This window comes from Mercenaria mercenaria, unplaced genomic scaffold, assembly GCF_021730395.1.
Source record: "Mercenaria mercenaria strain notata unplaced genomic scaffold, MADL_Memer_1 contig_2950, whole genome shotgun sequence".
Lineage (NCBI taxonomy): Eukaryota > Metazoa > Mollusca > Bivalvia > Venerida > Veneridae > Mercenaria > Mercenaria mercenaria.
The window spans coordinates 58,826-71,189 of NW_026461045.1; the positions used below are offsets into that span (position 1 = coordinate 58,826).

Below are 12,364 nucleotides of genomic sequence, written 5' to 3' on the forward strand. Positions count from 1 at the left end.
TTCTGGTATTTTTTCCACTGCTGGAAAACCATCTTACACCTTACCCACATGTGAAATTGTGTACCCAACCTGGTCACCCCAACGCCCTGGTCACATTCCCTCCCCACCCCCACCCCCCCCCCCACCCCGCAAATTATTTTTAGCTCACCTGTCACATAGTGACAAGGTGAGCTTTTGTGATCACCCTTTGTCCCTCGTCAGTCCGTGCGTCTGTCCGTCCGTCAACAATTTCTTGTCTGCACGATAGTGGTTTCATTTATAATTTTATTTTAACCAAACTTGCACATAACTTGTATCACCACAACATCTCGGTGCCTTTCTTGAACTGGCCAGATTCCATTATGGGTTCCAGAGTTATAGCCCCTGAAAGGGCTCAAAATTAGCTATTTTGATCTTGTCTGCACAATAGCAGCTTCATTTATGGTTTGATTTAATCAAACTTGCACAAAACCTGTATCACCACAAGATTATGATTTCTTTCTTGAACTGGTCAGATCCCATGATGGGGTCCAGAGTTATGGCCCCTAAAAGGCTCAAAATTAGCTATTTTGACCTTGTCTGCACAATAGCAGCTTTATTTATGATTTGATTTTTACCAAACTTGCACATAACTTGTATCACCATAAGATCTTGGTTCTTTTCTTGAAACTGGCCAGATTCCATTATGGGTTCCAGAGTTATGGCCCCTGAAAGGGCCAAAATTAGCTGTTTTGTCCTTGTCTGCACAATAGCAGCTTCATTTATGATTTGAATTTTAACCAAACTTGCACACAACTTGTATCACTACAAGATCTTAGTTCCTTTCTTGAACCGGCCAGAATCCTTAATGAGATCCAGAGTTATGGCCCCTGAAAGGGCCGAAATTAGCTATTTTGACCTTGTCTGCACAATAGCAGCTTCATTTATGATTTGATTTTGACCAGACTTGCACACAACTTGTATCACCATAAGATCTCTGTTCCTTTTTATACACCCGGAGGGACTTATTACATTATCACCTCAGTGTCCGTCCGTCTGTCTGTCTGTTGGTTTGCAATTTCTCTTCCGCTCTGTAACTCTTGAACCCCTTTAAGGATTTAAAAGAAACCTGACACAAATGTTCATCTCATCAAAACGACGTGCAGAGCACATGTTTCAGATGGCTCACTTCAAGGTCAAGGTCACACTTAGGGGTCAAAGGTCATATGACTTTGTTTTGTGTGTATATTGCTCTGCATTTGCGTTGCATTGCAGTGCTCTTGTTTTTATTTGGCAGGTCCTTCTTTTGTCCGCTTACAATAATTTTTTTTAATTACTTCCATTTTATGTTACTATAAATAGCTTATTTAGTAACTTTTTTATTATTGGCCGTAGGGAAAAACTGAGACCACTTTTCTGTTGTACATCATGGATGGTACCTCCAATTTTTAGGTGTATTTTGACATATCTGTACTTTTATAAGAATCTTTTGTTTTTGGTTAAAGCAATGGTACTCAGGTGAGCGATATAGGGCCATCATGGCCCTCTTGTTTCATCTTTTCTTTTATTTTGATGTAAATGAGATGTGAAACCAAAATATGTTGTCCTGTTTGGCGCCATATAACCAATACTGTGTTGGTGCGCCGTAAAACCCAAATAAATAAATAAGTCATCTTTTCTTTTCTTTTTTAAAAAAAATCTTAAACCTTCCATAGGCAAAGTTGTACCCTCCCCCACCACCTCACTCCTCCACCCGCCAACAATTTTTTTCAGCACACCTGAGCCAAAGACTCATGGTGAGATTTTGTGACTGCAATGTCCGTCGTGTGTCCGTCAACAATTTCTAAAAAAATCTTCTTCAAAACCACTGGGCAGAATTACACCAAACTTCACAGGAATGATCCATTGGTGGCCCCCTTTCAAAATCTTTTAAAGAATTGAATTCCAAGCAGAACTCTGGTTGTCATGGCAACCGAAAGGAAAAACTTTAAAAATCTTCTTGTCCAAATCCACAGGTCATATGGCTTTTATATTTGGCCTGTAGCATCATCTAGTGGTCCTCTACCAAGATTGTTCAAATTATCCCCCTAGGGTCAAACATGGCCCCGCCCTGGCGGTCACATGGTTTACATAGACATATATAGGGAAAACTTTGAAAATCTTCTTGTCCAAAACCAAAGGTCCTAGGGCTTTGATATTTGTTATAATTTTATAGCATCTTCTTGCCTGAAACCACAAGTCTTAGGCCTTTGATATTTGGTATGTAATGTTGCCTTATGGTGCTCTACCAAGATTGTTCAAGTAATTACCCAGGGGTGAAAAGAGGCCCCACCCCGGGGGTCCCAAGTTTTACAGAGACTTGTATATGATTTTTTTTTATTCAAATCATCATGTCTGAAAGTTCAAGGCCTAGGCCTTTGATACTTGGTATGTAGCATTGCCAAGTGGTTCTCTAACAAGATTGGTCAAATTATAGCCCCTGGGATGAAAAGAGGCCCCGGCCTGGGGGTTACTTGTTATATGAGTTATATAGGAAAAAATACTTCAAACATTTTCTGATATTATTTCCTAGACTGTTTAATTATAATTACCTGATGACCCCAAGTGATTAGGGGTCACTTGACTTTGACCTTGACCTACTGACCTACTTTCTTGTTTAAGTTACAGCCTTGAAATTTGGATGACATATACAGTTTTGCACACATATCTTAAAACTGACTTTCTGTGACCATTACTGTGACCTACTGACTTTTCTTAATATTTTAGCATCTGTTTGATATTTGAAACATGTAGCTCATGTTACTGAGGTGAGCGATCCAGGGTCATCATGACCCTCTTTGTTTCCATTTTTTATTATCCATCAATATCTATTATCAACATTTTAGTTTTGTACCCTCACCCGGTCACATCATAACAGTTTTACAATATTTACTTCATGCCAATTTCAGGCACACCAGAGGATGTTGGCAATTTTCTGTCACCTGGCAGTTGTCTGCCACAAGGGCAACAGCATGATGATACCACAGTTGACAGGTAAAGTTTAAGAAAAGGTCTGAAAGGCATTCAGCTTATTCGTGACTGCATCTGCACATAAAAGTCACATGGTACAGTCCATCTTAGAACAAGAAAAGGTTATTCAGGTTTAGCACCCTTTTTATTCTTCTAACCTAAGTCCCTGTGACTTTCTTATTAGTACACTTGCTAAAGAAAATGCTGAAGGGTTAACACTGTGCCACTAGAATTGCACTTAGTTTAGCAATTTTTTTGTGTACCAAGGAGAGACTATTTTGCACCATTTAGGTCATGGATAGCAAGACAAGTGTGTTACTATGCACAGAGAATACTTTGATGGGATGACAGGAAAATTGTCTTGATCTGATTGATAATTTAGGCATACAAAGACCAATGACAGAATTTGTTGAATCACCGTTGTAACTCAAGATATTAATATACTTTTTAGTGAGATATTGCATTGTCTTCAAATGTGATAACTTTTCAGATAATTTAAGTTACACAAACTCAGCTCAATTACTGTCTATTTAGGTATCATATGTTTAAATGTCATTAAATTTTCTGTTTTTGGGTCGCTCTAAACCCAGGATGAAAAAAAGCATTTTACTCATCCCTCACAACTTTGAACAATCATTGTTTTACTGAACAGTCCCATTGCTTTCTGTCTGTCATAACTTTAAATCTTTGTTTCAGTGTATTATCAGAACAAAAACATTTGCAGCCAGTCACAGAGAAGACAGGAACTGTTTGTAAAGTAAGTGTGTGGTCATGTGCATCAGTAACAGTGAAAGGGGTACAGTGACTGAGGAGTTAAGGCTACTAACTTCGAATGGCTTACCCTATCACTGCATAGAATATAGAAATCTTTCAAGGAAAAAAGCTGTCTAGCTGGCTTGGGAAAGGTTGGTGGTTGTACCAGATGATTGCTTGTGAAGGAAATAATGTTTGTATGGGCACTGGTGTCTGCCTCTATCATAAAAGCTGGTATGTTGTCATATGACATAAGGTAGTGCCTGTATGACTTAATATCTTAATTTTTTCATGTGAAGAAGCCACCCAGCTGGCTTACTGAAGGTCAGTGGTTCTAACCAAGTTCCTGCCCTGATGAAATACATTTAATGCCAGTTGGGTCACTTAGGGTCTTCCTCGACCATGAAATGCTGAAAAGTTGCCATATGATTTGATTTTGTCAGTGAGATGTTAAACTTAACAAATAAAATAGAATCTCAACAAGCATAATGGCTTAGATGTTAGGCTGCTGTCTTAAAGCCATTGACCTCTCTTTGGTTTGTTCAGTCCTCACTGCTTTCTGATTAGTGATTCCTGATTCAGTTGCAATGAATTTACCAAGATTTTCCTTTTTATCTGAAACAATGCCAGTAGCTGCAGTCCTATACCATTAAATCTTGACAATCAGCATACAACATTTTAAAATCGGAATGTAATGAATGTCTTATTTTCTGTTGACGGGTTTTTATTTATTTGTCAGAGTCAACAGATGAACCATATTTAAGAACGATATCTGTTAGAAGGAAACTGGCAGGTGTGCCTTCAGTATTCTTTTTATTTAATGATCCTCTTTTTATATCCAGGTTCTTCCAAGAGATAAAGTCAAACCAAGTAAGCATTTATGAAAAAATACTTTTTATGTCTGCAAATTGCAGCATCTTGATAATTGCGTCTTCCACAAATGGGTACATGACATAATATATGTATAAGATTAGAAGAAAACCAGGGTGTAGTTTCAATGTTAAGATCACTATTAGTATTCAGATATATTAGTTTGTGTCTAGACACATCATAAATTGATCATAGTTGGTTGAATTATAAAACATGTTTCATTTTCAGCATACTGAAGGCTAGTTGCTCCTCAGCAGTTTGGGTTCAGAACCTCACTTGTGGTATAGAACTTTTTGTGTGTGGAATCTATCCAGCTGGCTTACCAAAAAGTTTGTGGTTCTACCTTGATCTGGCCCATGCTTTGAACAAAGCCCAGAGTGGCTCCTGGGGTCTTCCCTACCATCAAAAGCTGGAATAGGTTGCAATATGATCTATAAAAACAACAAAAACTATTACAAAGTGACTATTGCTATTATTTTGAATGTGGTGTATGTAATGATAGCCTTGATAGGAAACTTGTAGACAGAGTCTTTCTTATTTCCTCACCAAAGGAGCCACACCATTAGAAAATCAACATAGTGCATTTGCGACAAGTGTGGATCCAGAGCAGCCTGCGCAGTCGCACAGTCTGGTCAGAATCCATGCTGTTCACTAATGGTTCCTCTAATTGCGATAAGCTTTGAAAGCGAACAGCATGGCTCCTTACCATAATGTGCAGATGTGCAGGCTGATCTGGATCCATGCAGGTCGCAAATACACTATGTTGGTTTTCTCATGGTGTGGCTGTATAATATGTATAACTTGTAGGTCCCTGATCTCTTGTAGATTTTGTTCTGAAGAAAGACTACAATTACTGAAGTTGTACTGTAGTTATGTTTTTCAGGACCCAGTGTTCAAGCTGATGATGATACTGTGGAACTAGCACAACCAGGTGCAAGTGATGAAGGTGAGGATGGAAAAACATCAGAAAATCAGACAGTAAAAAGTAGTGTTGTGGGTGTTAGCCATAGCCCTACCACTGTAGATAATACCAGAAATATGGCAATTGGACAGTCCTATAACAAACCAAGATACGGACAACATGAAGCAATTAGTGTTAGTTGTAGTAAACCATCTTTGCCCTCAAGGTCTTACCCTAAACAAGACCAATACTTGTACAGTCCAAATACTGTTAGAAATGACACAAAAGTTAACCTTAAGCGTAAATTAATGGCCAGAACTTGTAATCTTACACATTTAAGTTCTAGTCTAGAAGTTTGTCCTTCTAAGCAGGAACAAAAATTTATCACGCAAGTTAGGGATAATCTGGTGGAAAACAGAATTTTGCCTGGGACTTTGAAAACATCTGAAACTCAAAAAACAATGATGATTGAAAAATTGACTGGTCAAAATACTGTCCCAATCCCTGCTCGTGAATTATTAAATGGTGAAGAAGACACAAACAGTAGCAGTACTTCTGGAGCAAGTGATACTGTGAAAGAATCTTTGAGAAACAAAATTCTATGTAAACGGGTTAAATCTGATCAGTCCACAAATTTAGAGTTGGGAACCTCTCATAATAGGAAAACCAAAAAAGGAAAAGGGTCAAGCAAAGTTAAAAAAACTATGAAAAGCAAAGAAATAGAAAATGGTTTAGAAGATAACGGGAAAGTCAAAGAAGTATCCATTCCTGGACCCAGCATTTCATTTGTTGTCTCCCCTCATGGGTCCAACATTCCAACTGCCATCTCCACATCTGGGCCCAAGATTCCTACTACTGCCTCCATTCCTGGGCCCAACATTCCAACAACTGTCTCCATGCCAGGGCCCAATATTCCCACTCTCACAACTCCTAGGCCCAACATTCCAACAACTGTGAACTGTGAAAGTGTTACAGATGAATGTCCCAGTCCTAGAAAAAAAACCAAAGGAGAAAGCTCAAGAAGAAAGTAGGTCCTGTGTTCTGTATGAGGTAAACTTGAGGTGGAGAAGTAAAAGAAAACGGCAATATGCCATAATATTAGGAATTTTTGGGAAAAGGTAAAATTTTAAGAAAAAGAATGTTAGTAACTTGAAATAATTAGAATCCTGCCAATCGATTAATAAGACTATATTGAGTACTTTTATGTAAAATTTAAACTGGACACAGTTTAAAGGTTCCATAAATGTCACGTTTTAGAATAACAAGCATAGAAATGTAGGAAAAAAGGTATTTTAACTCTCCAAGTTTGTTATGTTCATATAGAATACAGGACCTGGTGGTTTGTATAGGGAGAAAGTGTAAAAGCATCTTGTGCTTATTTTAATGCAGAGTGAAAATATTTTCAGGTGTTGACCAAGACAATATTGTCAAACAATGAATAAATGATGTTGCATTTATAGGCTGATGTTATTTGTGGAGTGCTTACATTTCATGTACTAAACATTCTTCCGATTTAAAGAAATGTAGCTTGAAAAATAAGAAAATGGAAAGGAATGTAATGAGTAAAAACTATGAAATGAGACAAATTGGACCAGACTACGTCACAGTCATGACTTTGCCATTAGGACTAGCATTTGCTTATTTTTTGTCCAAGGCAAATATGATTTTTACATAGGGGTCAACTAAAAATATCCTATCTATATTATGTAACAGTTTTGTCAATTTTGAAGAATATGTGAAGAAATGGGAGAAATTTTCCATGTATTTATTGAATGTATTGAACACCCCTTGTATTAAGAATTCTTTGCTCTACTCTCGCCTGACTTTTCTCACATACATTTTGTGATTTTTCTTGCACTGGTATCAACATTTTGCAGAAAGTTCAATTCAAGTAACTGTATATTTTCACCCATAATCTGTAGTTACACTGGAGAATTATGCATACATTAACATCAGCTAAATGGTAACAAATCATTTGGTAGTATACTAAACAGCCTTTAATGTGAAATCACCAATATTCATGGCAGACTAATTTTCATGGATTTGTGGTTGAGTTAATCCACGAAATTTAATCCCAACGATCAAGTAAAAGTCCCATTTATTTTATGATCAAAAGTTGAAATCCAAGAATTCATATCCCCACGAAATTGCTGTTTTTACCAAAACCACATAATTTCATGCCCACGAAATTAAATGATTTTACAGTAACCTGTTTTATAATATGTCTTGATTGTATTTAGCATGTTGTTTTGTTTGCATGTATTACTGTTACTGTTTACCATTGTTATATGTTACATTATAAATGTTTAATGCTTTTGAATATTGTGAAATCATTAAATTTCTGTTGTTTTGTTTATTGTCAAAACTGACTTTTCCTTGGTACATTGATTTGCGGACATGAAATAATTGGAAATTTCATTTGTACCTGGTGAAAATTGCCATTAATCCTTGGTACATTCTTTTCAGGACATAAAGTAATTTGAAATTTTATTTGTTCCTGGTGATGAAATTGAAAAAAAAAAAATCTTGAAAACAGTGATTTCATAGTACAATTTAGCATTAATGTATTTGAGCCGCACCATGAGAAAACCAACATAGTGCATTTGTGACCAGTCTGCACAGTCTGGTCAGGATCCATGAGGTTCACTTTCAAACCCTATTGCATTTAGAGAAACCATTAGCAAATAGCATGGATCCTGTGCATCTGCGCGGTCTGGTCTGGATCCGTGCTGGTTGCAAACACACTATGTTGGTTTTCTCATGGTGCGGCTCATTTGATGTTTAAATAAACCTGTTGTTAAACCCTTGTTGAAACAATTTACATTTTATTGTTACCGTTGTCTTTTATGTTGAATATTTGTTTCATCCTGTTAATTGTTAATTTTGTAAAATGTTTATTGTTGAAGTAATTGGTTAATTTAAAAGAATAAATCAGTTTTGTTTCCTTCCTGTGGTTTATTAGCTTTTGTGACCGCTTTATGTCCGTCGTGTGTCGTCCGTCGTCTGTCAACATTTTCTAAAACAATCTTCTGGACAGAACTATATTAAACTTCACAGGAATGATCCTTGGGTGGTCCCCTTTCAAAATTATTCAAAGAATTAATTCCATGCAGAACTCTGGTTGCCATGGCAACAGAAAGGAAAAACTTTAAAAATCTTCTTTTCCAAAGCCACAAGGCGTAGAGCCTTGATATTTGGCATGTGACATCATCTAATGGTCCTCTATGAAGATGCCCCTGGGGTGAAAAGAGGCCCCACCCCGGGGGTCCCTAGTTTTTCATAGACTTGTATAGGAAAAAACTTCTCTAAAACCACAAGACCTAGGCCTTTGATATTTGGTATGTAGCATTGCCTTAAGGTTCTCGACCAAAATTGTTCAGTTTATTACACTGGGGTGAAAAGAGGCCCTGCCCTGGGGGTCTCAAGTGTTACATAGACATATTGGAAAACACTTCAAAAATCTTCTTGTCTGAGACTGCAAGGCCTATGCTTTTGATATTTGGTATGTTGCATTGCCTTGTGGTCCTCTACCAAAATTGTTCAAATTATGCCCCTGGGGTGAAGAGGCCCTGCCCTTGGGGTCCCAAATTTAAAATAGACATATAGGGAAACAATCTTCTTGTCTGAAAGTTTAAAGCCTAGGCGTTTGTTATTTGGTATGTAGCATTGCCTAGTGAATGTCTAACAAGATTGTTCAAATTATGCCCCTGGGGTTAAAAGAGGCCCCGCCCTGGGTGTCACTTGTTATAATTATGAGTTATATAGGAAAAAATACTTCAAAAAATATAAGATAATATTTTCTAGAATGTTTAATTATAATTACCTGATGACCCCATGTGATTAGGGATCAGTTGACTGTGACCTTGACCTACTGACCTACTTTCTTGTTTTTTAAGTTACAGCCTTGAAATTTGGATGACATGTACAGTTTTGCACACCGATTTTAAAACTGACTTTCAGTGACCATGAATATGACCTACTGACCTACTTTCTAATATTTTAGCATCAGTTTGCCATTTTAAACATGTGGCTCATATTATTCAGGTGATCGAATTAGGGTCATCATGACCCTCTTGTTTTTTCATGCCACCAAAATTTTTGGATGGGCACTTGTAGTTGCCCGTGTCTGTCCTTCTGTCTATCCATCTGAATTTGTGTTGTGCATATTATCTCAAAAAGTATTTGACCCAGCATCATCAGACCTCACAGGATTGTTGTTCAGCATGTGTAATACACCTGATATTTATGCCCTCCATCAAAGAAGGAGGGGTATATTGTTTTGCATTTCTGTTGGTCGGTTGGTCTGTTGGTCAGTATGTAGACCAGTCCATTTCCAGATGATAACTTGAGAACGCTTAGGCTAAGGATCATGAAAGTTGATATAAAGATTGGTCATAACCAACAGATGAACCCTATAGATTTTGAGATCAGTAGGTCAAAGGTCAAGGTCACAGTGATCTGGAACAGTTAAACAATTTCTCAAAAACGCTTTGGTCTTGGATCGTAAAAGTTGATAGGGAGGTTGGTCATGGCTAGCAGATGACCTGTATTGATTTTGAGATCAGTAGGTCAAAAGTCAAAGTCACAGTGACATGGAACAGTTAAATGGTTTCCAAATGATAACTTAAGAACGCTAATGCTTAGGATCATGACAGTTGATAAGGAGGATGGCCATGACCAGCAGATGACCCCTACTGATTTTGAGGTCAGTCGGATAAAGGTAAAGGTCACATTGACCCAGACCTTTTAAACCGTTCCAGATGATAACTTTAGAACGCTTTGGCCTGTGATTACCAAAATTAATAGGGAGATTAATCATGACCAGCATATGACCCCTATTGATTTTGAGGTTAATAGGTCAAAGGTCACTGTGACCCAGAACAGTTAAACGATTTCTAGATGATAACTCAAGAATGCATAGGCCTAGGATCGTGAAAGAAGATAAGGAGGTTGGTCATGACCAGCAGATGACCCCTATAGACTTTAAGGTCAGTAGGCCAAAGGTCAAGGTCACTGTGACCCAAACAGTTAAACGATTTTCAGATGATATTTCAAGAATGCTTGTGCCTATGATCATCAAAGTTAATAGGGAGGATGGTCATAACAAGCAGATGACCCCTATTGATTTTGAGAGCAGTAGGTCAAAGGTCAATGTCACAGTGACAAGGAACAGTTAAACAGTTTCCTAATGATAACTCAAGAACGCATGGAGCTAGGATCATGAAAGTTGACAGGGAGGTTAATCTTGACCAGCAAATAACCCCTATTGATTTTGAGGTCAGTAGGTCAAAGGTCAATGTCACAGTGACCCAGAAAAGTTAAATGGTTTCCAGATGATAACTCAAGAACGCTTATGATTAGGATCATGACAGTTCAAGGTCACATTGACCCAGAACATATAAACCATTTCCAGAAGATAACTTGAGAATGCTTTGGCCTAGGATTACCAAACTTAATAGGGAGGTTAATCATGACCAGCATATGACCCCTATTGATTTTGATGTTAATAGGTCAGAGGTTAAGGTCACATTGACTCAGAGCTGTAGAACTGTGTTCAGTTACCAAATAATTTTTGTTCCTTGTACAATTACTGAATGCATCAAAGGGGGCATTTCGTGTTTTATGAGCTCTTGTTTTATTCTGATCTCACACAGCTGAACCAGAGTTATGGACTAGAATATGCATAAAAAGTGCCCAAGTTTGTGTCACATGTATCTCAAAAAGTATTTGACCCAGGTTTCTGAAACATTACATGAATATTGTTCAGCATGTGAAGTTGCGCACCTGTGGTTTTGTTAATGATACCGCTCAGCCAGACCGAGTTATGGTAAAAATGTGTATATAAGTTTTGTGTCACATATATCTGAAAATGGATTTGACCTAGGGTCATGAAACCTCATAGGAATATTATTCAGCATTTGAAGTTGTGCACTTGGGATTTTGTTCTGCATTTCTGTCAGTCAGATCAGAGTTATGGCCCTTGATTGTCAAAAATATGCATAAAGAGCATACATATTTGTGTCAGATGTATCTCAAAAGCATTTGACTTGGAGTAGTAAAACATTAGGGGGTTGTTACATAGCATGTGAAGTTGTACACCTAGTGTTCTGTTTGGGATTTTACACAAACAGACACAGAGTTACTGTCATTGACTTACTGAAAAATACCCATGAAGTGCTTAATAGTTTTATGTTGCTTATAATTTTAAAAAGTGGGTTATCTGATCAGAGGTCAAAAATGTGGTCACCAGGTCAAATCAGAGCCACATTTTCTAGCTGATCTACATAAAACCAGGTCAGAGTATTTATCTTTATAAGATCAAAGTCGGTCACGGAACTTAAGGTCATCTTGAGTCAAAACTTAGTTTTGAAACACTAGTTTCAATCAAAAACTTTGTTTGCTTTCATTTGGCCACAAATTTTATAGAACTTAATGAATAATGGTAGTAGTCTTAAGTCTATAAACTCCAGATAAAGTTTGAAACTGTATCACTGAGGCAAAAAGAAAGCCGCTGGTCAAATTGTAGAAAAACCTCAACACTCTTGAGGCCACATTTTGTGTTTGATCTGTAGTGTTTGTCTATTTTGAAGGTCAAGGTCAAAAATTAGGTCTGTAGGTCGAATTGCAGGAAAAATCACACTTTGATACCACATTTTCTAGCTGATCTAAACATGGTAGGAATGCTAGTCTTAATGAATTTTAGATAAAGTTTGAAATTTGGCATTTACAGTAAAAGGTCAAATGATACAAAAAGCTTGTTAACATTCTAGATGTTTTTTCAATACTTGATCTACCTGAATCCTTAACCTGGCATGCTTGTCGTAGTGAAATCTTTGTCAAGTCCTTAACTGGGATATCTAGGGTATAAAGCAG

The 12,364-nt window shown here is 37.4% G+C and overlaps 1 protein-coding gene across 2 annotated transcripts in view; it reads left to right on the forward strand.

The window, feature by feature from the left end:
* LOC123532139 (uncharacterized) overlaps positions 1-8,426 on the forward strand; it is a 37,449-nt gene extending 29,023 nt beyond the window's left edge. For both annotated transcript variants that reach the window (XM_045313498.2, XM_045313497.2), the window contains exons 4-7: positions 2,907-2,991; positions 3,664-3,724; positions 4,563-4,590; positions 5,474-8,426. In XM_045313498.2, the coding sequence (XP_045169433.2) occupies positions 2,907-2,991; positions 3,664-3,724; positions 4,563-4,590; positions 5,474-6,522 (1,223 nt within the window). In that variant the 3' untranslated portion in view covers positions 6,523-8,426. The remainder of the gene's footprint in view (positions 1-2,906; positions 2,992-3,663; positions 3,725-4,562; positions 4,591-5,473) is intronic.
* Positions 8,427-12,364: the final 3,938 nt, after the last annotated feature.